This window comes from Talpa occidentalis, unplaced genomic scaffold, assembly GCF_014898055.3.
Source record: "Talpa occidentalis isolate TD23 unplaced genomic scaffold, MPIMG_talOcc4v2.1 talOcc4.2, whole genome shotgun sequence".
NCBI lineage: Eukaryota > Metazoa > Chordata > Mammalia > Eulipotyphla > Talpidae > Talpa > Talpa occidentalis.
This window is the reverse complement of record NW_023602073.1, coordinates 131182289-131209720: the sequence shown is the minus strand read 5'-3', so window position 1 is coordinate 131209720 and position 27432 is coordinate 131182289. Positions and strand designations below refer to the sequence as shown.

The 27432-nt window shown below is 39.2% G+C and overlaps 1 protein-coding gene and 1 long non-coding RNA gene across 10 annotated transcripts in view; one reads left to right on the top strand and one right to left on the bottom strand.

Annotated features, from left to right (window-relative positions):
* MAP7 (microtubule associated protein 7) overlaps positions 1-27432 on the top strand; it is a 151743-nt gene that overhangs the window by 83851 nt on the left and 40460 nt on the right. For 8 of the 9 annotated variants that reach the window (XM_037520447.2, XM_037520449.2, XM_037520450.2 and 5 more), the window contains 2 exons: positions 16519-16617; positions 20836-20913. In XM_037520447.2, coding sequence (XP_037376344.1) covers positions 16519-16617; positions 20836-20913 — 177 coding nt within the window. Of the gene's footprint in view, positions 1-16518; positions 16618-20835; positions 20914-22194; positions 22327-27432 lie in introns of those variants that run through there. The other variant, XM_037520453.2, reaches the window with a different exon arrangement.
* LOC119252907 (uncharacterized) overlaps positions 21995-27432 on the bottom strand; it is a 32483-nt gene continuing 27045 nt past the window's right edge. The window contains exon 7 of the long non-coding RNA XR_008552785.1: positions 21995-22177. This is a non-coding gene — a long non-coding RNA (uncharacterized LOC119252907). The remainder of the gene's footprint in view (positions 22178-27432) is intronic.

Here is a 27432-nt window from a genome sequence, read left to right as displayed (position 1 = left end):
CAATTAGTAAACAATATAGGAAAGGCAAAGAATATTATTTCTAAATCAAGCACCCAAAGTTAGCCGTCCACTCATGGGTAAAAGTCCACCCAAGCAGAATTAGCCCAGAACAAGGCCCAAAAGCCTGTCACAAGTCTAAAGCATCTTTCAGTGGGGAACCACAAAAAAGGATCAGAAACAACCAGATAAGTCTGGGAGGAAAAGAGCAAAATCAAAATCAAGGTAAAAGCTGCCATTGTCACCTCCCCACGGGTCTCTCACTCACATCTGTGTCACCAAGTCCAGGACCAAGAAGCAAGTGCAGCTTCGTCACGTGTCTCTCTGCTCCACATGCCTCCTCCAGGTCTCCTCCTTGCTTTCATCCTGCTTCCTTCTTTCTCAATCTCCTCTTCTCTTTAGCTCCACCCTCCTTTTGGTGATCATGGGATTTGTAGTTCCCAGTGTCTTGATGGAGTGGGGGTGGAGTCCCCAAAGCCTGTACGGAGTTTGCTCAGGACATCCTTTCCCCCTAACAGAATTATACTTTCATTTATAAAAATTGCATACATAACTGGTTATATATAATTCAGTGCAGAGATTGAAATAATCATTTTTAATGTGGTCACACATTAATGTGATCATTCTGAAGGCCAATGTCCACATATTGCATTAATGTGGACTTTTTGATGTTCTAAAATCAATTTGGTGAGCTGTAGAAAGAGAAGGTAAACATTCCCTCATATGAAACACAGCTTTCATTAAAGAGACTCGGCTTTCATCTTTACTACTCCTGCTGTGAAGTGTCCTTTCAGGTGATTAAAAAATAAAAAACAGGGCCTGCCAGGTCATAGCGGGTTAAGCGCAGCTCTGTGAAACTGTCCGCAGCCTCCACAGCGTGGGTTTGATTCCCAGCCAGCCAGGGAGATTCCCACATGGTGGGGCAGACCTCTCCTGCCGCACCCACTGCTCCCCTCAGCAGTGTATTTCAGTCAGTCTGCCTGTTCTGCTCCCCACTCTGTCTCTGGTGAATTCTCTCACCTTACCTTGTCTCTAGCATCTACCCCAGCTCTTGTATTAAAAGTAAAAACAAAAACAAAAAGGGTAATCTGTTCTTATAAAATGGAGATTTTGTGAGATATCAGTAACTACCATATTTTTGCTACTGAATATTTATCAAGACAAATTCAGCCTACCTACTGGAAAACCTTACCTAAAGAAAATTGAATACCATATCTTGAGATGCTAAATTGAGGAACTTATGACTGTTTCTAAGACATCTTTTAAATCAAAATAGTTCATTTATTAAATGAAGTTCCTTTCCCAACTAGCTCTAAAATATGATCACCTGTGATCCTTATTTTACACATTTTTCCTCCACTATTTTAGTATTTAAAACAAAAAAGATCTCAGTTCCCAGTGACATAGTTTGTGTTCCAAAAGATCTCTTACAAATTGAATGTTTGAAAGCTAGAATACATATCCCCAATATTAAAGAGATTGCATGTGCAACTGATAACCTACAAAATCCTATTTATTTTTTTTTATTTTTATATATTCCCCATACAATTGCAACCCCGATTTTGACTTCAGTCCCTCTTTTCCCCACCCCCAAAGAGGGTCTCTGGTTCATAGTTGTTTGTTGATTTTGATTTTTTTCTTTCTTATAGTTATTCTTTTTTCCTGGTCCTTATTTAGGTTTTCTAGATTCCTGTTATGAGTGAGACCATCTGGTATTTTTCTTTTTCTTTCTGGCTTATTTCACTGAGCATGATCCCTTCCAGCTCCATCCATGTTGCTGCAAATTGCATGTGTTTATCTGTTTTGAATGCTGAGTAATATTCCATGGTGTATGTGTACCACATCTTCTTGATCCAGTCATCTATTTTTGGGCATTTGGGCTGTTTCCAAAGCTTAGCTATTGTAAATTGTGCTGCTATAAACATAGGGATGCAGGTGTTCTTTGGAATTAATGTTTTGTGTCCTTTGGGTAAATACCTAGGAGTGGAATTGCTTGATCATATGGAAGCTCTATGTTTAGTAGGTTGAGGAATCTCCACACAGCTCTCCATAGTGGTTGGACCAGTTTGCACTACAAAATCCTATTTATATGTAATATAGTATTGTTATAGAATATATGAAAAAATGTTATGAATTATCCATTCAACACTTTATAAACTTCTGTATTAATGATACAAAGACTTGTCCTCAAATTGTTTATCTTCTGTTTCAAAAGCAGGTTTTCTTTCTCTCCTGCTCCCATCTCTCTATCCTCTCCTCACTCAGTGATAATTTTTTGCCTTCCTTAGTCCTCATGGAGGTCAAACTCAGTATTACACCCTCCTCCAAACTACAGAAATTTTTCCAAGATTTTTTTCACTGATGTAAAAAAAAAAAGGAGATAAAATAACAAAAAAAGTTTCAAGAACTCTTGGGCTTAAGCTTCATTCATAAACTAACAAGGACACACTGTTCCTTCATTCATACTTCTCCTGGTACTTACAGAAGTGAATGTTTATGGGGCACTCAAAATCTGCAGTGAGAATCACTCACGTTTCACTAGAAATTTCAGAGCGTTCTTACAGCAACTGCTTCTCTGACAGTGATGCTGCTAGAATTTTGAAAACAGCTGGTTGTCTTGGAACAGATTCTTGGAAAAAGAGCAGGATGGGGAGACAGGGCTGGCCAGTATAGTGCTCCCTAGGATAAAGGGGAGCAAACTACTAACAACAGATCCACTTCTCCTGCTTCCCCTTAGTCACCTTTTGTTCCCCTGGTTCATTTTCTTTTCCTTCTTCTAGAAAGAGCCATCTCTATAGCTTTACATTCTCCATCTCCCTCACCCTCCTTCTGACTTCTCCAACTATGCCAACTACCAACTCCCAAGAGAAAAGTGTTCTAAAAGTGCTTAGAAGAAAGGGGTCTGTTTATCAGCTTAGTTTTGACTTAGCTCTTCATGACCCTGAAGAACCTAGAACTTAAGCAGATCTAGATTTGTAATTGGATTCTCTGGCTTGAATGCATGTAGCATACTTTAAGTGAATGTATGTATTGGAAAATAAGCATAGATGTTGCCATTAATGAACCCATCAGCCACTAGTGTCCTCCCCCTGAAGAGCCTTTGCATCTGGCCTGATAGCCCTTGCCAGGTTGTGAAGCCTGCCATACAGTTGTCTTTGTGCTTTGGAGAGATGGCAGAACCCTATAAAACTTCTCTTGTTTTCCAGACTGGGACACTTTCCTTTGTTTTGTTTTCATTGGTTACTACATTTAGATATTTGATAGCTTCCAAATTTTGAGATCTCCTATGTGGGAGATGTATCCAGTGTGGCAAATTAAAGAAATTGAATTAGCAGCTCAAATAAAATGCCATGTGTAGTAGCAGAGAAATAGATAGCAGAGTGACGTGTTTTACCCTTTTTCTTTCCTGCAGAAGACTGGAGCAATGTTTTGTGATTTAAATCTCTTCTTCCTGGCCTGATACTACGTCTTTGGTTGTTATCCTAAGCGTATCAAAGCCCTTGCTTAGTCACATTTCTTTGCACTCCAGGGTGATCACCTTAAATATCTAATAGGTTGGAATGTGTTTTCAGACCACAAATCATACCTCTCTGAAAGTCACTAGCACTGAGTCCTGTTAGGCTTCTATGCCCCTATTGGGGGCCAGCACTGTCCATACAGTAAGAATAAGCAGCTTCAGCTTTCAGCTCTTGGCAGTGCTGTGAACCTGGCCCACAGCCTATGATTCTGCCTTGAAGTGGTTTTAAAGGTGACCAGGAAGTGTTCTACACTTTTGCTGCATAGCTCCATTTCATATGCAGAGTAAGTGCCAGAGAGGCAGTTTTATTCTAGCCCAGCCCACTATTCTCTCCCATCAGAGTTGGCAGAAGACACCAGCTGGAACTGATACGGATTTGACTTACAAAACTGAGGGGAAGAAGTAGTAAGTATATCCACAAGAAACAAACCTAGTTATTGTGATTCAGTCCTAACATTGTAGCTTCTTGTGGGTGCCAGTCCTGCTTTTGTTCATAGTTACCCCATCTCCCAGCAAAGTAAAGGTTCCTTGGAAGTGGTGGCATTTTCATTGGAGTCTAGACTGGCAGAAACAGAAAAGTGTAGGACATTAATATACATACTCTGGGGTTAAGGCTTTGCTGCTGGTGATGATAAAGATCATAAGTGCTCAGTTAGGGCTGCGGTCTCAAACATTCATGAAGGTTAAACCAAAGATGAGATATGGTATATAGGATCGCTGTAGGCATTTATTGGAATATTGGAAATGATGAAATGCAGTGCTGTTAAAGAAGATTAAGTTATATTGCCAAACACGAAAATCAACAGAAGAATAAATAGCATGGTGTTTTAAGTAAATAGAAAAACAGATATGTATGCGGGTATGTATGTGTGTGTGTATATATATATATGTAGACATTTTTAAAGGAAAGGGTCTTTTTCTTTTATTTACATAATATTTGAATTTCATAACTAATAAAAATCTCTTTACGATAAAAAATAAATGGGTTATCTAAGTGATGAAATTATGGGTCTTGCAAATTTTTATCTTCATGGTCTTTCTATAATATACTAACAGCTAATAAATTTATTTCTTTTTATAGGCAAGTGCACAAGTAATACTTTTTCTAATGATACATTTAGATTAGCTTCTGCAGCCAATCTACAAGTTATCTTTGCAGCTGAGGCCCTTACTAGGGCCTCAGGACACTAGCTAGTAGAACAGAAGGAGACGTGTGGCTCCAGACTTATCAAGAGCAATTCTGGATGATCAGGTTTGCTCTGGGAACCCTTCACATTCTTGTTAGAAAGCACTGACTTCTGGGCCTCCTCTGGTGGCGCAGCACTTAAGCGCTAGGCTGCGAGGCTGCCTGCAGCCTCTGCAGCGCCGGTTCATTCCCCGGCCCCCAGTAAGGGTCCCACAAAAAAAGAAGGAAAAAAAAAAAAAAAGAAAGCACTGACTTCTATCATGTTTGAATCTCTATGGAACTGTTTTCTGTCATAAATGAAGTTATTAAAACCTGGATCTGGCAACTCTTATTATTTTTTCCTGACTTTGTTCCTCCCACTGCTTTAATATCAGCATTCGGCTTTCTGGCTTCTGGAAGAAACTAAAATAAAATACATAGATTCATGGTATGACCAAATGAAGAAGGTGCTCAAATGGGGAATATGTGCAGAATCCTTCAGAAATTTTTATTCTAGACATTCTAAGCCATTGTCTAAAATACAACATATGAGATGTTTTTATCATCTACCTGTCACCTAGTTTTGCATGCATTGTTTCTGGTTCATTCATTGCCCTTCCTAGCCTTTTATTATCCCGATCCCTGAACTTAACATCAAATCCTCCCATTTTCTTGAGCCTCACCCACCTCCAATACCTGCAGCCATCAGTGATGTGTCTGCCTTGGACAGTTGGCTTGTGGGGGAGAAGAGAAGAAGTAGAAGGGAGAAGTACAGGCTGGTACTGATACCAAATTTTGGGAGACATTTGGCACTTACACTTCATTCTGTACTTATCAGGTTAGGGATTTTGCTTAATTGCAGTACAAAATTAAAAAAAAAACACCCAGTGATATAAACAAGGTAAGCATTTCCTTTCTTCTTACCTACAAGAAACATGGAAGTGAACAGCTGCTGGTACTTGTTCAGCTGCTCAAACTTGTCAGAGCCAGGACTCTGTTAATTCTATTAGCCCTTCCCTTATAATACCTCCTGGCTATAAGGCAGATGCTTGCCTGGAACATCACATCCATGTTCAAAGCAGGAAGAAAAGAATGGGCAAAGAGCAAATGGGTTCTTGCCACCCAAGTCTATTTTCCCTTAAATAACATTCCCACAAATCCCAGCTAACCAGTTCAGTTTTCAGTTTATTGACTAGAATTGTGTCCCCTGGCCAATCAGGATTCTGTTAGGAAAGACGTTTCAGAGGGTAGATATTTATCTCGTAACCAACGTGGAGAGTGACACAGAACCTTCCCTGTGCAAACTGATGATAAGAATTTCCAAGACAAAAATGTTTCATCAAACATTTCTCTCTCTCTTTTTAACATAATTGAGTGTTCTTTGTTTTTTGCCTTGCTTCTTGATAGACTATCAGCATTTAGAATGTTTAGAAAAATACATTCTGAAAATAATACAAGATAGAATGAAATTAAATGCTAAGCAGTTTGGGACAGAATTGGAGTATAGTAAAAGCCAAAGAAATGTGTGAGGAGTTGGAATATCTAGAAAGGATTTCATGAGATAGATTTGAGCTGTACTGTGAAAAATGGATTTATTCTATGTATTATGACAGTGGTTGGATATGTGATACACATTTATCAAAATCCAGATCAACACGAGAGTGAACTCTGATGTAAGCTATGACTGATAGTGATTGAAATGAATGTACCACTCTGGTGCAGAATGTTGACCTTCGGGAAGACTGTGCTTGTGAATGACACAGGGAACCTGGGAGTGGGGTTTCATAGAAATGCCGTACTTCCTCCTCAGTTTTGCTATGAACCAAAAATGCTATGAAACAAAAAGCCAGGGGGAAAAAAGATGGATTGGGTTTAAATTGTTGGAGAGATGGTAAGACTGGTGTTTTAATGATAGAGAGGAGAAAATGGGCCAAGTCCCACATGTAGACTTGATGGCAGCATAGGACAGTATGATGGGACCAGGTGAGCCCATAATTTTAAAACAGATTTCAGTTAAACATTGAGTGGTTACCTGAACTGAACTAGTTAAAGTTAACCTTTTATTATTTACCACTCATTTCTATTGAGTTTTTCAGAATTAATATAAAAAAATTTAAAGCTAGATATTTTTCTGTTTTCTGCAGAGGAGGAATCATTGTTGATATTCTGCAGCCATGTTTTTCACAGATTAAACTCATTCAGTTGATCTATTACTCATAGGATTAAAACTTTATTCACCATTCTCTACAAAGTGCTGCTTAAGACCCTGTCCACTATTTATTTGGAATTCTTTTAAGAACTGTACAATTTCTACCTTGGTAATTTTATTTTGCATTTAAGTGCCAAAGTTTTTCTATTTTACAGCCATTTTGCAAAATATGGACATTAACCATTTTAGTTTTCTTCAAATCATTATCCTGTTAAAAGCAAAAGCAACTTTTTCCTGTTGGTTACTTTAATTAAAGAGTTTAATAAAATTGAATTCTAATTATTTTTCTTCCCCAAGTTATTTAAATAGTTGCTTTTAATTACACATTGAATTTAATTGAATTGGGTCTAATTTAATAAACTCCCTTTTTAACTGTTGAAATTCAGATGGATAACTATTATCTCTACAATTTACCAGTATGTAATTTCTCAATGTAAATTGAAAAACTAGGCTTTTCTCCTTTTCTGTACTTTGCCCTGTGCTTTGCTTAGTCATAAACGTTATTCATATTGTGAGACAGAGGTCATTTGTGTCACAGCTAGTGTTATGACTAGTGATAAATCGCCAGGAAAGTACTTACCCAAAGGGAAGGAGAGGCTTGCCTGTTAATCTGGCTTATATTAATGCAGGCAAAAAATACGTCATTTTCTGTTCTATTTATAGTGTTGCCATCTGGCTGAAAGAAGATTTTTGTTTTATTTATTGTTTGTTTTTAGGTTCAAGCCTTTCTGGTTGAATTTGAAGCGTGTGATGTTTACTCCTGTCAGCTAAGTGTATGAGAAGGAGTGAAATAGCTTCAAGGTAGATTCCCTGTAGCTCCCACAAAAATATGTGGAACATGTGCTTTTCACCTAAGATGGAGGTTTCTTTGACATTTTTTAACAGATGATCAAAACAAATCCATTAGATTGCTTTGGGGAAAGGTTGAGGTTTACACATCTCTCAAAGCTGTGATGCTTGTTTTGTGGCTGTTGAGATGTTTTCAGCAGACGCTGTCAGGTTCTCTGCTTTCTCCATATAATATACTCAATATTCTGATGTATTTGGAATTTGTCACTCTAATTCGTTAGACATTATAACAAGACCTGGGCAGAACTGCAGTACAGTCATTTGATCTTACATTGTGCCTCCCAGGATGTTAAAACCATCCTAGAATGGTATTACAGATTTTCTTCATGGGCTTGGATGAATAGGAGTGTGATCTGATAATTCTGTTCACCTTTACAGTCTTAGCAGCCATCAAAAAATGAGTAAATATGTTCTCTTATTTCTTTTTATTTGTCATTAATACTTTTTCTCTCTGGAATTTTACCAGAGTCAACTCAGGGTACACCATCCACCCTCTTTATCTCATTTCCTTCTTCAAGCATTTACTCAATGTCACATGTGGCAGATAGTGTGCTAAACACTAAAGCTAGGGAAATTGTAAGGGCATGGTACCTGCCCTCAAATTGCTCTTGTCTGGTGGAACACAATCTAGATCTCTACCTGACCGGGTGTTAAAGACAAAATGTCCCTGATTGCATTTATTTGGAGACCATCTTTAGGTTTAGACTGTAGCAACTATGATTAGCCATCAGCTCTTTGGAGGTATAACTTGTCCCTTTCTGATAACTTCTTTGGATAGCATTATCTTTTGCTGTTATGTATGTTCTACCTTTCCTATAATGTGTAATTTAGCAGACAAAATTGATATTTTAAAAAAATTATGCGTACATCAGTATTTTATCATCTCTTGTATAGACTTTGACAGTTTAATGCAACTGCCTCAACTTCTTTTTGAAAGTTGATGAATTACCAATGATTAATAAACGCTTGTCTTTGTCCCATTTTACATGCCTTCCTATTGGGTTTGGAGCTCCTCAGTTCCTCAGTGATATTTCTGATAGATTCTGTTCCCATATACTATATAACTTCACATAATGTTGACTTGTATTTATAAAATCAGTGTTTTTGTGTTAGATTTGTATTATGTCTATATTGGACACATTTCTTTTCCTTTAGGCTGAATGTCATTTTCCATTACTATCATTTTGTTTATTATGAAGATATGACATAATCAGAAATGACTTTCAGTCATTGTTGCTGAATAAGGTCCCCCTTCCAAATTGTCAAAACTCCACCCCTTCTTACAAGCAGTCTGTGTGGTCATCAAGGCATAATTTTTTCTTCTATGTGGGGTGTATGAAATACAAAGAAAAATAAATCTTGACTGAAGTGTTTGTCAACAGGATGCAGTTTATGACTAATATACATTATTATGAAATAGTCTTGATTACTTACCTTTGCCTTTACAACAAAAAACGGTGACAGTGTTCAATATTGTTCTTATTGCCCTGTCAGATGAGATGTGGCTAGATGTTACACCATTCTGCAAAGTGAGTTTATCATGATGTAGAAGGGCACTTTGGACTCTGCACTGTTTTTCAGCATCTGTAGTTACTTACATCCATAGCTCAATACCTGCAAGTTTGTATTGTAAAGTAGCTGCTTACCCTTCCTGGCAATCTACAAAAGATTAAAGACGCCCGTCAGCTGCTTCCCACATTTTATTTCCTTGGCCTACCCTCAAAGTGACCTTCAAAACTACCTCAGACATATTTCTCAATTCCATATTGCCCCATCCAAACTGCTGCTCTTGTTCCTTGGAACTCATGGCTGGGGTTGGGGTCTTAGTTGTAGAATTTGAAGCAGAGACCCTTGCTGCCACTTTGACTCAACTCTGACTGTGCTGGCTTCTTCAGCTACATGCTTAGGTTTCACCATATGCACTCATGTCACTTCTTTTGCCCTAGTGGTTAAATAGTTACCTTTTGACACACATTAAGAGTAAGTGGAGAAACCCTAGTAATGATTAAATTAAACAGAAAGCAGAGTTTTAAGAGGTCTGTTAGACTTCACATTTTTCCAGAATCCACCCAAACTAACGTGATTCACTGTTACAAGTTCCATCAGACTTCCTGTCAGTTACTTTCCATTGACTTCATGATAAAGTCCAAATTCTTAGAATTCAAGGAGCATTGACCTCAGCCTGCTTAGCTTATTTTCAGTTGTCTGCCTGCCTTCTTAAACCCACTGTTCTTATGGGACAGTCTCCTGATTCTTGCTTATATTCTTGTATTCTCTCTCTCTCTTTGCCTCTCTCTCTCTCTCTCACTCAAAGTGGAAATTAAATCCAAGTTTGTCCAAAGATAACTGCCATGAGCTCTGATAATTACTCCACAACTTCACATCAATACATATATTTCTCCATCGTATGGAATAATCAGAAAAGGCATTAGGATTTATGAGATTGCTTTATATGTTCCTTGTTCTAATGCAGAGTTCATAAATAACATTGGAAAAAACTAATATGTATGATTCAAATGTTATGATAACCCTGGAAGCTGTATTAGAATGAGATTTTGCTGTCAAATAAATGAGTAAAAGTATTATAAGGAGGGAAATTTTAGGTGAATTACCTGAGCATTCCTTTTAAAATCTTGTTATGATTTTAAAGCAATAACATTGAATTGCCGTAACAGTATTCTGCAGGAAAATTTTTTTTGCAGCTAAATTTTCTAGTAAGCTGCTTTGCTTAGTGCTTCAGGATCTCCCCAAGTGCTTAGTGTTTCAAGACCCACCCCAAGTTCTGTGACTCAATAGAAAAACTCAGAACTCAGCATATGGTCAAACTCAGTGAAAATTTATAATAACAAAAGGATTTAAAGCAGAAGCAGGGGCCAGACCTTTCTTAGGAATATAACACTCTCAGGCCTGCTATGTTAACTTTCTCCTGCACAGGCAGATTACATATGAAATAGAGACACACAAAATTGCCATTTTTAATAAAAATTGATTGACTATTACATGCGGCTCAACCTCTGGTTCAGTCTTCTAGGTCACTCTTCCACAGCTGTGTGGATAACCTGGATTCTGTAGGTCCACAAGGTCCAGTTGAAAAATATAGTGAGGAACCTATATGGACCAGGTAGTTGAGGGCTAATCTGTCACTCTGTTCCATCCCACGTTCCATATTTTACTAAAAATAGTAACAAACACACTATCCTTGTAGGTATAAAGTACACATATACTTCACTGAGATTTAATCTCAGGCTAGTTTCTAAGGTTAGAGTCAGAAATGTCTTATTAGAGTAAGCATTTTTATTAAATCATTTGTTGGACCAGTCATTTGGATCAATTGAGGGGAGACTTTCAAATCAAACTATACAGCGAAAAATAGAAGCAAAGCAATGAGAACCCAGTGACCTCTATGGAGAGGCATTGCTGGGAATGCAGTAATTCAGCCAGTTTGGGGATATGGTGATAGAGGCTTATTTGTACCACTTCCTGGAGCTGCAGAACTTTGGCTGGATGAAAGCTCCACATGTCTGCTGCTGCTGTATTTTGTTCCAGAATGATTTAGAGAGAGACAGTCCCTGACCACAAAGGTGCATTTCTGTATCCTTCCTCTTGTCTTTACGCTAACGTTCTAACATACGATGCTAATGGAATAAAGCTTTCAAGCTAGCAGGAAGATCAATAAAGATTTTATAAGGCTAGAGAAGATGTATTGAGCCTCATAGTATGTGACTCAATTTTCTTGTTAAAAAATGAAACAAAAGAGACTCAAGTAATACTAGAAAGTCACTTGAGTTGTTAAAAATGGTATTTTTAATGGTAAATTAAAAAATTGTAAATGCCATACTATTTGCTAGTTAGAATTTTCAGATTTTAAATTGCAGAAATCATAAAAGGAATAAATTCCCATTTTCATTGTGTTCTTTTTTTTTTTTTGTTTGTTTGTTTGTTTGGTTGGTTGGTTGGTTTATACAAGCACTGGGTACAGTCAGATGCGCGGGAGGGTGAGAGAATTCACCAGAGCCAGAGCGGGGAGCAGAGCAGGCAGAAGGACCGAAGTACACTGCTGAGGGGAGCAGCGGGCGGCAGGAGAGGTCTGCGCGCCATGTGGGACCCTTCTCCGGAGGCCGGGGAGCAGCCGGGAATCGAACCGGCACTGCAAAGGCTGCGGGCAGCTTCGAAACCCAGCGCTCAACTGCTGCACCACCGGGGAGGCCCTCATTGTGTTCTTAAGCATTGAAATTCCCTACACTTTGTCCATAAAAGAATCTCGTAAGTTATTTGTCATTAATATGATAAAGGTTTTTTTTTAAAGCTTATATTCACTTAATGTGAAGATAGCCATTGTCTCTCCAAGTCCAAGAAAGACTGTTGAAACCTCTTTATAAACCAGGTTGTACCCTACAAGCCAGCGCAGTAAGTTCAGCCCAACTGAGACCCATGAGGTGTGATTGTAGGTGAGCTGAAAAACCTCTGAAACCAGCAGCTGAGCAAGACCTTCCTGTCCCCTTGGTCCCAGGACCAGTGTCACCAAGTGACATGGACGTGCTTTCCCTGCTGATGCTGCGGGAGCAAAGCTCTAAGGAAATAGAAACCCAGTTTTCCACTTTATACAGTAATAGGGAGAGATCTAAAAAATACTTTCTCCCATTTATTGAGCCTTGAGGTGAACCCTGCAGTCTCATTTCATTTTCACGACTCTGAAAGCAAATTTTTTGTGGGGGGACTAAGAGGTTAGGTGATGTGTCAAGACTTCACCACTGCCTCCCTTCCCCACTCTCTAAACACACAGCTACACACTGGTGTTTTAAGTGTGGGAGCCCATGCTACTGTGGCAGATTTAAAAACTGTCCAGGAAAGAGGTGAATTCCTGTGATCCAGATACTGATACAGTAAGCAGATAGCCGTTGAGCTAGATGTATCTAATAAAAATCAGTTGTAGATAAATTGGAACTCAAGCAACCAGTTGACCAGTTTAATTGAAATTTATTTTCACATTTGAGTTTTGAGAAGAAGCAAATTTTAGCACCCCACCCCACCAAAAGCTTTTGTCAGGAATCCTACAGAAAAGGCACTGTGCTGATCTTGCGCTGGGAACTTGTTCCTCTCCTTCCTGGTCTGCTGTTACCTGCCACTCAGTTAAGTTTCGTTTTTGTTCTTAGGACAAAACCCTCAGGACACTGCAGATGCTGAATCATCAGAGCAAGATTGAATTATGTCAAACATAGCAAGGCAAGAAAGAGGAAAACATTTGTAGTATATTCCAAGCAGATGATTCCAATGATCTTTCCATTAACTATATATATATATAAATTCCCTGAACACATTGCTAACTATAGTTTTACTTTCTCTGTGCTGGGGGTGGCTATACAATAAAATTATTATCAGACTACTCCGAATCTGTGTGTCACTCTCTGTTGATCTTTCTTTGAATCTGTGTGTCACTCTCTGTTGATCTTTCTTAACTGTTATCTCCTTTCAGAGGGTTTTAAGAAGATTAACTTGCAGAATAAGGGGAAGGGTTATTCTTTCTGATGAGCAACAAAGCTTCCAATCAGAGTCAGGTTTTCGTTTCTAGGAGCTGCCTCTGACGTTGTGAGGTGATTGTCCAGGACTGACTGATACAGGCTTCACCTGCTACGTGGTGATACCTGGGGCGTGAGATGTGTTAGGCATTACAGAGCCCCTCACACTTCTGATTTCCCCCCAGGTCGATGTCAGAAACTGTCCTGAATCTGCTCAGACTCACCTTAATTTGTCCCCATCATCCAGCATCAGCATGCGCACCTTTAGCAGAGTCCTTTGCCAGTGGTGAATTGCCTAGTAAATTTACTCCACAAGTGGCAACATCCTTCAGAAACCTTCTTTGAGACCTTTTGCTGCCTTTTTTTTTTTTTTCCTAACTTGGTCTGTCCTCTATTGTATCTATATATTTTTTCATACACAAGAACCGGGACACAGGCCAGATGTGCGGGAGGGTGAGAGGATTCACCAGAGACAGAGCGGGTAACAGAACAGGAAGACTGAGGAAATACGCTGCTGAGGGGAGCAGCAGGCGAGACAGGCAAGATCTGCCGCACCATGTGGGATTCTCGCCGGCCGGCCAAACCCGCGCTGCAGAGGCTGTGGACAGCTTCACAGTGCGGCGCTCAACCGCCTGCGCCACCAGGGAGGCCCTATGGCCTCTATTGTATCTTTACAAACCTTTCCCTAAAAATAGGGAAAAGAAAGCTCAAGTAGACAAAAGTCAAACCAATCAAGGCTTGTGTTTGAAGCTGTTATTTAAAGCAAACAGATGGTTGAAATTGGGCAGTAGTAAAGCAGTTGCATAAGATACTTTCTACTATTTGCTCTGTGATTTTCCATGCTAGTTAATATTTTTATATAATTGTATCCCATCCAGAGGTCAAAGGTAAACTTACTAGTATTTTTTTTGGGGACACTTGGATTACCATTTTTAGTCTACCTAAAGCCTAATTATTATCAAAAATTATTATTTCAAGTTCAAAAACTTTGAATAAATCCTTCTATTTTTCTAGATAATATCCAATTCTCTCAGCCTAATAGAAAAGATAATAAATATGTGCTATTTCAGTAGGTAAAGGATATAAACAAAGCAGGATAAGAAGGCATGGGGAGTGATGAGTGATGGGGATGCTGTTATAAAAAAGCAAAGGATAAAATATTAATAAAAAATAAAATAATAAAATAAAAAGGCAAAGGAAATTCCCTAATATCATATTTGAGCAGAGACCCAAAGAAAGTGAAGGGTCTCTGCCGTGTTGATACTGGGAGAACATTTCAGGCACGTAAAGACTGAGATGAACCAAGGAAGGCAGTTTGATTAGCACAGAGTGATTAAGGAGGAAAGTGGTACTAGGTAATGAGTACCTTCTTGATGACAACAGACCAGGAATTTTACTCTGAATGAGATAGACGGTATTAGACAGTTTTGAAAAGAGAAATGACAGGATTTATGTATTAATGCCATCACTCTGGCTGCTGATAAGAAAATAGACTGGGGCCTCCCCTGGTGGTGCAGTGGTTGAGCGCCGGCGAGCATCCCACATGGCGCGACAGACCTCTCCTGCCTCGCCCACTGCTCCCCTCAGCAGTGTACTTCGGTCCTTCTGCCTGTTCTGTTCCCCACTCTGGCTCCAGTGAGTTCTGTCACCCTCCCGCACTTCTGACTGTACCCAGTGCTTGTATAAATAATAAACAAATAAATAAATCTTAAAAAATTTTAAATTAAAAAAAAAAAAGAAAATAGACTGATGGATCAGTGATAGGATCAGGTAAACTAAGAAGAAATTGCAGTCACACAGAGAAGAAATGCTCAGTAAGGTATAGGTAGAAGTGGTAAGATGTTTTTCTAAGGTAGAATTCAGAAAATTTACTAATGTATTGAACATAGAGAATGTCAAGAGGATGTATTGAGTGAAGGAGATATGTGCAGGATGACCCCAGGATTTGGGCATAGAATTGCCTGAATGGATGGGGAGGTCTACTTACCAATCAGGTTTTAAGGCAGGGAAATTCCTGGCTTGGTTTTTGACACAATTTCTATCTTAAACAGCAACGTATATCTATCCTTTGAAAATACATTAAATTAGTACACATTGTGAAAAATTTACATGGTCCTAGATGACCCCTCTCATATATAACCAGAGAATTGCCTGCTATTTCTGCCCTTCATGTCTTTCCTAGAACACATTTCTCTTAGTCTCATTAATAAATTTTGTTGTTGTGCCTCCCACGTGGCGCAGGGGTTAAGGTCTCAGTGCTATCAAGCTGTCGCCAGCCACCGCAACATGAATTCAATCCCTGGCCAGGGAGCTAACCCACATGGAGCAACAGATCTCTCCTGTCTCACCTGCTGCTCCCCTTAGCAGTGTATTTAGAAGATCTGCCCACCTGTTCTACTCCCCACTCTGTCTCTGGTGAATTTTCTCACCACCACCCCCCTACCTCTGGCCTATATCCCAGTTCTTATATGCATAAATAAGTAAAACAAATCTTTAAAATAAATAAATTTTGTTCTTGGGCTTTTGTTGGAGTCTTTTTCAAAGTTACATTTCAAAGTTATATTTCAAGTTACATTCCTTTTGTAACTCTTTATGGTCCCTTTTTGATGACCTATATAGTTATGTTCTTAGAGTTTTTCCATTCCTAAGGCATGAACTTTGTAAGAAGTAAGATTGGTTTTAAGTCCCAATCATGCTTCCACATTGTTGCTTTTTTATTTTAAGATTTTATTTATTTACACAAGAACTGGGGTACAGGCCAGAGGCATGGGAGGGTGAGAGAATTCACCAGAGACAGAGCAGGGAACAGAACAGGCAGACTAACTGAAATACACTGCTGAGGGGAGCAGCAGGTGAGACAGGAGAGGTCTGCTGCACCATGTGGGTATCTCCCTGGCTAGTCAGGATCGAACCTGCACCGCAGAGGCTGCGGACAGTTTCACAGCACTGCACTCAACTGCCTGTACCACCGGGGAGGCCCACCACATTGTTGCTTTATGAGTGAACTGGGACAGCCCACTCCTACCAGTTCATGGAGTCCAGGACATGCCACCGCTATAGAACTGGTCACTTCAGCTGAACTGTTGATTTTTGGATGTGACTTCCTCCCTCAACAGTATGCTTCTTAAGGGCAAGATTAAAAAAACTACGTCATCTTTTTTATTTGACGTAGTACAATACCTGATTCAACGATTATATAAACATTGGAATAGTAAATAAATTTTAGGAAAGTAAATGTCTTCTATCATTTATCTCATTTGTGTAGCACCTGACAACTACAAAGTGCACGAGAAGAAAACTGCCTCCAACCGGCCCAACCCTGCAGTGTCAGGACAAAACAGCAACGTCTCAGGAAATAAACCAGGTAAGGTGCATTGCTTTAGCTGTCAGAGAACAAGAGGTTATCTCAAAGCCTCAAAGTCATGGTAGAGTTAGGAGAGCTTGGCTCCACACCCGCCACCAAAGCACGTGCTCATCACACAGACTTAAATAAGTTTAAGTCAAGAGAACCTCTCAAATACTTGATTTTTCTCTTTTTAAACTGGACATTCAAACACATGCCTTGCTTACCTCTCAAAGTAATTGTGAGATTGCTTTAGATGGTGTATGTGGATGATTTGTTTACTGTCAAACAGTGTGTAAGAGGTAATAATTTTGCTTTTCTGTTTGAAATGGTGGATACAACACAATTTACCTACCTGGATGGATGCCCGGCCATTATTGTGTACATCTTTTGTGACTTTTTCAAAAACCATTTAAGAAAATCTTTACACATAGCAATGCTGGTATAGAATTAAGTTTTTGATCTCTATTCTCTGCAATGATTGTACACCTACACAGCAATTTCGCATACTAGCCTATGATTCACAGTGTGTTCTTCTCAGTGATACAAATAATTGAATAGACAACGCACTTGCTTCCAGTATACAGAAACTGTTGCATGGTCCTTGCGAGAGACTAATGTACAGTATGATGATAAAAGACAATCAAGGCAAATTGAACACCCCGTGAGTTACTTGGAAGCTGACCTGTGTACCATCCAAAGCTGAAATCATTCAAGAACAGTGAATCTGTGAGATTGGAGATGGAAATAACTATATCTCAGAAAACATTCCCCATTAGTGTCAGTGATTTTTTTTTCTAATGTGCAAAGGGTCTTGAACAGAGCAGATGAATATGGCTTGTCATTTAGAAGAATAACAAGTACTACTGCAAGTATTTCGGAAGCAGCCATTAGTAGCAAGTGATGTGGTTTCAGTGGAGTTTTAATTAGCAGGCTGAGATTTTTCCTATTTAATCAGTGTGCCTTTTCATTCATTAATTTATCCATTGCCCTATACACCTACCATGTAATATTTATTGAGTAGTTGTTCTGCTGCCTGTGAGCAAAACAATAGGACCCTGTGTTCACAGAGCTTATTCTCATGGACTTTTGTTCTTCATACTCAAGTAAGCATCCTTGTGGAAATAGACATTCTCTTGCCTAAAAGCTATTGTATAACCATGAAAACTAAGCAGCTAACTGATGTGTACTTTTTTTTTTTCTGGTTCTCCCATCAGGCATCACTGCTAATTTCTACTTTCAGATCCTGATAACTCATTTATTCACCTTGTGTTCGCACTGTGTGGCTACTAGGGATATATTATTAGCAGATATAATCCCTGCTTTCTACTTGACAATGTGGTGGAGTAAACCAAAATATGAGCAGATAATTCTAATACAGAATTCCCAGCATGACAGCAGAGATCTGTATAAAACATTATAGAGAGCAGAAGCCAGAAAATCTCCACCCCGTTGACCATCTCTTTGCATGCCATTTAATTTCTGTTGTTAAAATCAAGTTAAATGAGACATTTCATTTCAAATTGTGTTCAAGTATCCTTGTGTCTTCTTACATTTACAGGTAAGCAAAGGTACACAAAAGGTTTTTATTTTAAAAATCAGTGTGTTATTTTCCTGTATATCTCTGAAGGGTGACATAAAAATGTTGGAGGACTAGATTTGAGTAAAACCTTATGGTTTTATGGAATGTGAGTCATAGGACTATCTATCTAGAGTAGTTTGTTGATTTTATTTCTCTAAGATTTAAAACAAAAAAGCACATGCTAGCTTGGAAAATATTTTGAGTTTTGCTCCAAACAGACATGGACATTGTGACCAAGTGATTTCTCCGTGTACCCTTTAACCTAGTAAACCCAGTAAACTTTACTTGGATTTTTCCCCCTCCTTTACCTTCTGCTACTGAAATTCATTAGAAGTCTCTAGAATATCTTTGATTTAGAAAACATCTATCCACTTTCAGATTGTTAATATTTTACTGTCACGCACGTGATTGTGGGGGAGCCCTGTGGTGTTTCATGAGTACAAACACACTATGCTCAGGTATCCCAGGAAGGACTAATGACATGCTCAGCTCTGAGCCCTTGGGCCCAGAACAGAAGTGATAGAGCTGCCCATGCCTGCTGTTTCCTGAGGAATGGGAAACGGTTCTTTAGAATGCCATTAGCTGCCTCCAGGTGACAAGAGTTTGACCTAATTAAAAGACAGAAATTTCATTTCTCTATGAACTATATGTACCTAAGAAAAGTAAAACTCAAATTTGTTTTAAATCCCTCTAAATCCCTATCCATATACTATCTCCTACAAGTCTTTAAGAGTCGCTGAAATTTCATTCTACCTTATTATTTATCATTTTTCATTTTTATCAGTTAAGCAGAGATAAATATAAATCAGATTTTAAGTATAGTTACTGTCATCTTCATTATTATTATTTTGCTTTTTATAAAGAAAGCGAGTCTAGTAGTGTGGCCCTCTACAGGAAACCCCAGTATCATCTCACCGGTATATGATGCAAAATTTTCACCATGAGCAATGAGCCCTTCCCCACTCCTTTGCCCCCTGATCACTAATCATCACTTACTCTTCTTACTTCATTCCTATTGTTTCTTGAACACATTTGGTATTTACAACCTCAGGGCCTTTGCACTTGCTTTCCAACTCCTAGAATATCTGCACAGCTGCCTCCCTCACTTGCATCAGGTTTTCACACATAAAAGTTATCACCATAGTTCCCCACTCTATCCCCCATCCCCATCACCCCAGGGCCCCTATCTAAAGTGTGAAACACTCCTGCCATTTCATAATCCCCGTTTTTTTGTGTCATGCCTTTGGTATTATCTCAGGCTAACATTTTATATATTTTCCCCTTTTTTTATTTTATATATTTTGCTTATTTATCCTTACATTTCTTCTGAGTAGAATGCAAGAGGACAGAGATTTTGTCTTTTTTCTTGACTGCTTCCTTTCCAGCACACAGAACAGTACTGGGTGTGTGGTAGGTGTTTAATACATGTTAAGTGAATGAATTAACTTACCTGGGAATTATGTGCTTGGCCCTAGACTAACACTGTTAGAAGCATCATTTATTTAGTTCTCACAGTGATGTGAGAGAAGTTCCTCATTTTATAATGAAACCTCACAAGTCCATGTCATAGCTGAAGATTTTGTGAGATGGATAAATAACTTGACAGAACAGAAACAAAGCTCTTCCCTGTCAAACTCCAGAGCCAGGGACTTCACATCTAACCGAAATGCTTATTCAGCATACATTCATGTAGGATTGTTTGTTTTTAAGGAACATACTTTTTAAAGCATGAAAATGCTAGCAGTGCAGTAACTTAGTAATACCAAGGATCATTTACATTTGTTTGATTGAAAGTCTCCCAAGGGCTACAATTTTGTTTTTGGCACAATTTAAAAAAAAAAGGGGGGGTGGTTAACAGTGGTTTCCAGCACATCCATATTTAGGAGTATAGGTTCACACCTCTTCAGATATATGTACCCACCAACATAATGTTTTTAGGTAAAAGAAAAATGTTTGGAAATTCTTTTTAAAGATTTTATTTTTATTTATTTATACAAGCACTGGGTAAGGTTAGAAGTGCTGGAGGGTGAGAGAATTCACCAGAGCCAGAGGGGAGAGCAGAGAAGGCAGACTGATGAAGTACACTGCTGAGGGGAGCAGCAGGCAGCAGGAGAGGTCTGCGCGCCATGTGGGACCCTCGCCCAATGACCAGGGATCGAACCAGCTGTGCAGAGGCTGCGGGCAGCTTCGCAACACAGTGCTCAACTGCTGTACCACCAGGGAGGCCCCTGGAAATTCTTTTTTAAAAAAGAAAGATTTATGCATACAAGAACTGGGGTACAGACCAGAGGTGCAGGGGATGAGCGGATTCACCAGAGACAGAGCAGGAAATGGAAAAGGCAGACTGACTGAAATACACTGCTGAGGGGAGCAGCAGGCAAGGCAGGAGAAGTCTGCCACGCCATGTGGGTAACTCCCTGGCTGGGGCTGGAACTCTTGTTGCAGTGGCTGCAGATAGCTTCATAGTGCTGCGACTTAACCCCTTGTGCCACCAATTCTTATGACAAGTAAGCGCATCACTGAAACTATGGTCCTATGTAATAATTGTAAGACAAGACAATATTTTCTTCATCAAATTTACCAGACAAAAAAGATGTTTATTAATGTGTGCCATTATTTTAAAAATATGCTGTTATGTTTTTCTGTCTCATTGTCAGACCCTCCACCTGTGCTTCGGGTTGATGACCGGCAGCGACTGGCCCGGGAGCGTCGAGAGGAGCGGGACAAGCAGCTAGGTACGCCAGCTCTCGTTGACCTCACAGCCTCTCTTGTTGAATTGATATTCTAGGATAGCAGACACTTAACATTGAACGAATGGGTGTCACTGGGATAACTATGCTCTCTTGTCTGCCTTTACAAGTTTTGCAGATGGGTTGTGAAGCAAAATTTCATGTGTTATAAACATAGCTCTAAATTTTAAGAACAATAAAGTCCAACTCAGAACCATTTTTACTTCTTATATTGTAACCATAGTTTCATCTGTCACCGGAGGGAATGCATATATGAGTGGCATTATGGCTAGGCTTACATTTTACAACTTAAAAGATAAAAGGATAGTAAACATGGCCCTTTATTATGTGAACAGTTACAGGACGATAGATGACTAGGACACTTCTGCGTCCCACGTTAAAATAATGCTGCTGTTGGATTTATAGGCAGATGCTACCAGCATGCTGCTAGGAAAAGCACATGACCTAGACTGAGCTGTCTGGGTTTTCTTTTTACCTAAAGCCTTGTGAAAGGTTGACAACTCTAATATTTGCCATATAACCTCTTAGAGAGCTGGGTCACAGGACTGGTTTACAAGGAAGCCAAGCTCAGCACTCAGCTGTCATTCACTGTCTCCTGGAACATTGAGTAAGGGTGCTGGTGCCAACTCCTCTTTTACTCAGGTGTCCATTTATGCAAAGTTGCTAAAACAGGATGCTCTCTTTATGTGCCTTTGAAAGATGAAATGCCTTGCTCAGTATATGTGTGTTTCTCGGCTATCTAGGTATTTTCAACCTGGGGATTATATAGGTTGCCAAAATCTTTCCAGGGGATAATGCATAACTTTCTCAATTTCAACTGCATCTCATTAAGAGTTAATGTTTCCATAAAGGAAGATGACCCTCCTATCCCATCTCTAACTATTGTTATTCAAGAACTCAAATGTGTGCAATTCACTAGAAGCTGATTTTCAAATGTTGGTGACATTAGTACATTCTTTCAGCATAGTCCTCTTGGTCATAATGGTCATATGAGGTCATTTCTTTTGCTGCCAAGGTTTTTTTCACCCCAGGTTTCAACAACTTGCTGGAAGTGAGGAAGCTCTGCTGTTGGTCTGTGCCCAGGCTTAAAGTTCCCTGTGCCAGACAAGTTTCCCTCAGGCTGGTCTGTTCCTGGAGGCAGCCTGTCTGTGACTGGCAAGGCTACCACTCTTCTTTGGAGCTCTCTGGAGTTCCTTGTGAACTGTGCCCATTGCTCCCTAGTCAAGGTTGATTCGACAAGCGGAGAAGACTGAAAAAGTGGGAAAAGGCAGAGTTACAGAAGCAGGAAGAGACCAAAAAGAAGGGTCCGGCCACTGCAGTGGGATGGCTGGCACTGGCACTTTAGCTTTGGATCCAGCCAAGGCGTAGTGCCTCCCCTCGCCAGCCTACCCCAGCTGGGTCAGGTCTTATACTATTGAATGTTTCATTAGACTTGCTTGAGTAGCAGTAGCTCCATAACATCAGGAGACTACTCCTTTAAGATTTAAATCCCATTGTGACTTAGTTTGTATATACTGCCTTTCATTTGGATTTCTTTATCTTTCAAAATCAAGTATTAGATGGGTTTGGGGGGGGAGTACGAATATACTGCTCAAACAAAAATGATTTCACTTCTTATACTGCAAAATAGTAAAACGTGACTTTGAGCCTGCGAATGCTCCCTGCAAGTTGGCTGTGTATGTTGAGTGGCTACATCTTCTCTTAAATGTAGGTTCAATCTCGTAAGTCATGTTTTAATGCGTTTATGGTAGAATTTTGCCCTGTGAGGCTGGTCCCCAGCAGTGACCTGCTCTTTCAACATTATCCTTCAATTTATCAACTGAAATCAGGCATAATTTTTCATGCATGGAACTGTTTCTTCCATTTCGTTAAAGATATGTACTCCAGAAGCCTTTTTTTTCTACATTAAAGGTTTTATTCATGACAGAATCTCTTCAACCACTCTTATATCATCTGATTCTATTTAGGCCATTTCTTCAAACTCCCCTCTTCTTGACTTTTGTATTTTTTCACTCTTTTAAGCATTAATTTTATATTTTCCTAGAAGCCTTTTTCTTTTTTTCCTTTTTTTTTTTTTTAAGATTATTTATTTATACAAGCACTGGGTACAATCAGAAGCGCGGGAGGGTGAGAGAATTCACCAGAGCCAGAGCGGAGAACAGAACAGGCAGACTGACTAAGTACACTGCTGAGGGGAGGCAGCGGGCGGCAGGAGAGGTCTGCAGCACCATGTGGGATCCTCACCCGGGGGCTGGGGATCGAAACGGTGCTGCAGAGGCTGAGGGCAGCTTTTGCAACCCAGCGCTCAACCGCTGCACTACTGGGGAGGCCCCTAGAAGCCTTTTTCTTAGGGCTTCCTCCTCCTTTTTGATGACATGGGTACTACTTTTCTAGCTACTTAGCATGCAATAGTATTGCCTCCCTATTATCAAAATGTAACTTCTCTGCAATTAAATTACTCATCAGCTGTCGTTCTGTGTCCCAACCAATTCCACCAATATTTTCTCTCCCTGGAAATTACTTCTTCAGCCATTTTTTATATTTTTGCTGCTAGAGAAACTACTATCTTTTTGACAGCCAGTCTCAACTATTGCTCTTTTGTAAAATAATTTTTTCTTCCTTGGTGGCTCAAAGTTGTGTATTGGCTAATCTCCACCCTGACCTATTGGGCCACTTGTAATTACCAGTGGTCAGTGTGGTCTCAGCCTAGTCCTCAAGATGGGTCTTTAACTCTCTCCAGCTCTATATATAAGTAAAAGATGTCATACTCTCGCTATCCCTTAAGTATTAAGTCACAAATCTAGCTGACTCTATCTTCAAAATAAATCTCATACCCATACCTTTAGATTTGCTTCTTGTGCTATTATCTTAGACCAGACCTTAGTAAAACTATCTCATAGATATACTTCATCCCTCTTGTTCTGCCACAATTGGTGTCATTCCTTGTTTTTGAAAGCTCCCTAGTCATAATCTTTCCTCTTTTGGAAATTCTAACATTATTTCACTGTTATATCTTACATAACTCATATATTGGCTCACTATAGTGCTATGTTAGACTCTGCTGAACTTTTTTTAGTAGAGTTATATAACTGAGTTTATGTATTTTAAGCTTTTAAAGGATATGAGGTGTTTCTTTAATTTCTTGTATCCCAATACATGACAGAATATGTAACAAATATTTGCAGATAATTTTTGCTCTGCTGCTTACATTATATTCTTAATGTAATGTAAAATAAGAACATAATGATAATGTTTATTGAACACTAACTTTAGGCCACCATTGTTCTAAACACTTCAGTCTTTGTTATCACGGTTAGTAGCATATTAACACAATGGCTGTAACTTTTATTGTGTGGGTCTGTCATAACTATAATAATGTAAGTTACAGTTACATAAATATAAGTTATTTAACCAAGTGCCACTTACTTTTAAAATTCAGTGTGACAATTTAGCTTAAGTAAGGAACTGAGAGAATCTAGAAAGATGAAGTAGTTGGTTGATAGGCCCTTTTTTCTTCTGCCACATCAGCTGTAATAAGTATGTGTTGAATATGTGCAGGATCACCAAGGTCCATGTTAAAATTCCTCAACAAGTGGTAATGCTATTTGGTAGAGAGTGATCGTTAGATAGTGGTGGTGGTTTCTGAAATTTTAGAGCTGGGCATGCATCCCAGACTCATAGAGAAAGGGCTGTTCTGCTTCTTCCTGCAAGGGAGATGCATGGGTGCTGTGTTCACTCTATTTGACACAAAATAAGAGAGCAAAATATAAATGTTAGAGCACATTCCAACATCTTTTTGAAGAAAATGTTGTCACATTGCTCATTTAGCATTTGGGTCTATTGAGGGTAAGTTTGTCCAGAGGATCTTAAAAGAGATTCTGGCTACTAATTTTTCCTCAGAAACCATTATCAGTATCATAACATATAGAATTCATGCAATCAGGTAAATATTTTCCATTGAGGTGTAATAGACATATATCATGTTAGTTTAGGTGTATAACTTGTTGATTTGATATTTCTTAACACTGAAATGATCACCACAATAAATCTAGTTGCCATCTGTCATCATACATAGTTACAAAACTTGTTTTTTGTGATGAAGACTTTTAAGATTTACTTGCCTAGCAAATTTCCAAATATGCAGTGCAGCATTATTAACTATAGTCACCACTATCCATTACATCCCCATGATTTATTTACTTTATAACTGGAGGTTTATAAATTTTGTCTCCCCTATACCCGTTCCCTCCCTCTGGCAACCACCAATCTCCTGTCTGTATCTATAAGCTTGGTTTGTTTGGTTTTGTTTTTTCAGAGTCCATATATATAAGTGCAATCAAACAGTATTTGCCTGTCTTTGTCTCACTTACTTCACTCATAATACTGTCCTCAAAGACCATCCGTAATGGCATTGTGATTTCTAATCCAAATTTCTCCCGGATAACGCTTGGTCAGGTCTTTGGTCTGTCTTGGCATCTGGCCTCCTGAGGCTGTCACTTGATGAATATAGTATACAAAACCCCTCCGGCTGCTGGGCAAGTTACGAACAGCTGAGGGATCTGAATTTCTAATTACACGTTGGTGGGTGGAATATGGACATTAGTGCATACCAAAGCAGCTATATCATGAGTCAGGCTCAGGACTGCAAAGAATAAATGTTTGTTGCTGATGGATTAGGTAACTCAAGGGCTGAAGCTTAAACATGACATGAATCATTGTGACTAAGCAGCCATTATTTGTTTCTCCCCAATTTACTTTGTCTTTAAGACTAAAGAGAAAACGATCTTAAAACCCAAAAAGCAAAGGGTCTTTTAAAGAAATGATGATAAAGGCTGAGTGACATTAGAACACGAGGATCCTCACACCAGATGACCACCTGTCCTGGTAAAGAGAAGGTGCTCTGGGAGGTGTTCTAAATCATAACTTTGACATCATGGCTCCTTGTTTGCTTCTAGAGTCAGATAGTCCAGAATTTAAATTCCAGTTCCACCACTAACTTAATTGTGAGACATCAAGCAGGTTACTTCACTTCTCTGTGTCTCAGACTTCTCATAATAAAAATGAGTTTAATAGCAGTGTCTGCTTCATAGAATGACTGTGAAGATAATACCTGTAAATCACTTGATGTCAACACAAAGTACATCTTACCATCGTGATGTGGTGATAAAGATGAGGATGGAAGTCATATGGTTCCAGATACTGACTTGGTTGCCTGAGATTGGAGAGGCCAATCTCAGTTTCTGAGACAAAGGGGGCAGAGAGAGAAATGTTTGTGCCCCCCAATCCAGCAGTGCTCGGGGCTCCATAAGACTGCCAGATAAGCTACGGCTTCATTCTCTGAGGAATGAAAGTAGATTAGGGTTGAGAAAGCAACAAAAATGAAAGCAACAAAAATAATAGTTGTTTTGTGTGCTTTAGCAAAACTGTTTACTTTAGCAAAGGCTGAATACTTCTTTAAACCTGGCCTTGAAGATCAGGATTTGGAAAAGGTAACGGTGGTGAAATAACAGGTTTTCAGGCGGGTCTGTGAATTGGATTTGGTTTTGGGAGATGATGTCCCTGAGAAGAGTATGCAAGATGGATCTGACAAAGGAGATAAATAGACATCAGGAGACGTAGAAAAGAAATGACAGCTTAAAGTAGTAACAAAGATTAGAGTGAAGGCACTGGATTTGGGGGATGGTTCTGTTGTAAAGTGACAGGGTCCATTGCTTAGAGGTGCTGACTTACATTAGATCATCCATGAGGGAGAAATTGAGGGGACCCCTCAGGAGCCTGACTTCACAGACATTTGGAGGTCGTGAAGCTGGTATCAGAACACAGAAGGTAGAGCCGTCTCATTCAGTTTGGGGTAGGGATGAATGTGCAGATAATGAGTAAGTTTATATGATGGGCATGACTGGAAAATTCAAGTGAGAATTGTAGGCAGGCGGATGTGAATACAGAGAAAAACTGTACAGTCGCTGAGATTATAGGTTTTAAAATTAAAATTGTAACCTACTTCATTTAGACCCTGTGATCCTGGGAAAACTATTTAAACTCCCTTGTGAGTTTTTTTCCTTGGTTCTCCAGTCCCGTTTTGTCTGGTAGGAAGAGCCGTATATTTATTACATTCTTGTTTTCATTTGCCTGGCAGCTCTGTGCCCCTTCTTTATTTTTAAAGCTTTGTTTGACACTTTATTTTAGGGTTGTTTCTTTAAAACAATATAATTGGATGTTTTTATTTAGGGGACCTGGTTTAAAAGACCTAATCTGAACTAGTAGACTTGATTTTAGTCCTTTCAGTTTATTTTGTAACTTTTTTGGTTGTGGAGAGATGCAGTGGTTGATTTGATTCAAACACTGTTCATCCCATGATTTCCCTTATTAATTTGGAAGTTGTGCTGCAGTGTTCCGTTATATTGCTGGTTACCTTTTCGTTCCCATTTCTTTCTTTTTTTTTTTTTTTTTAAAGATTTATTTTTATTTTATTTATTTATACAAGCACTGGGTACAGTCAGAGGC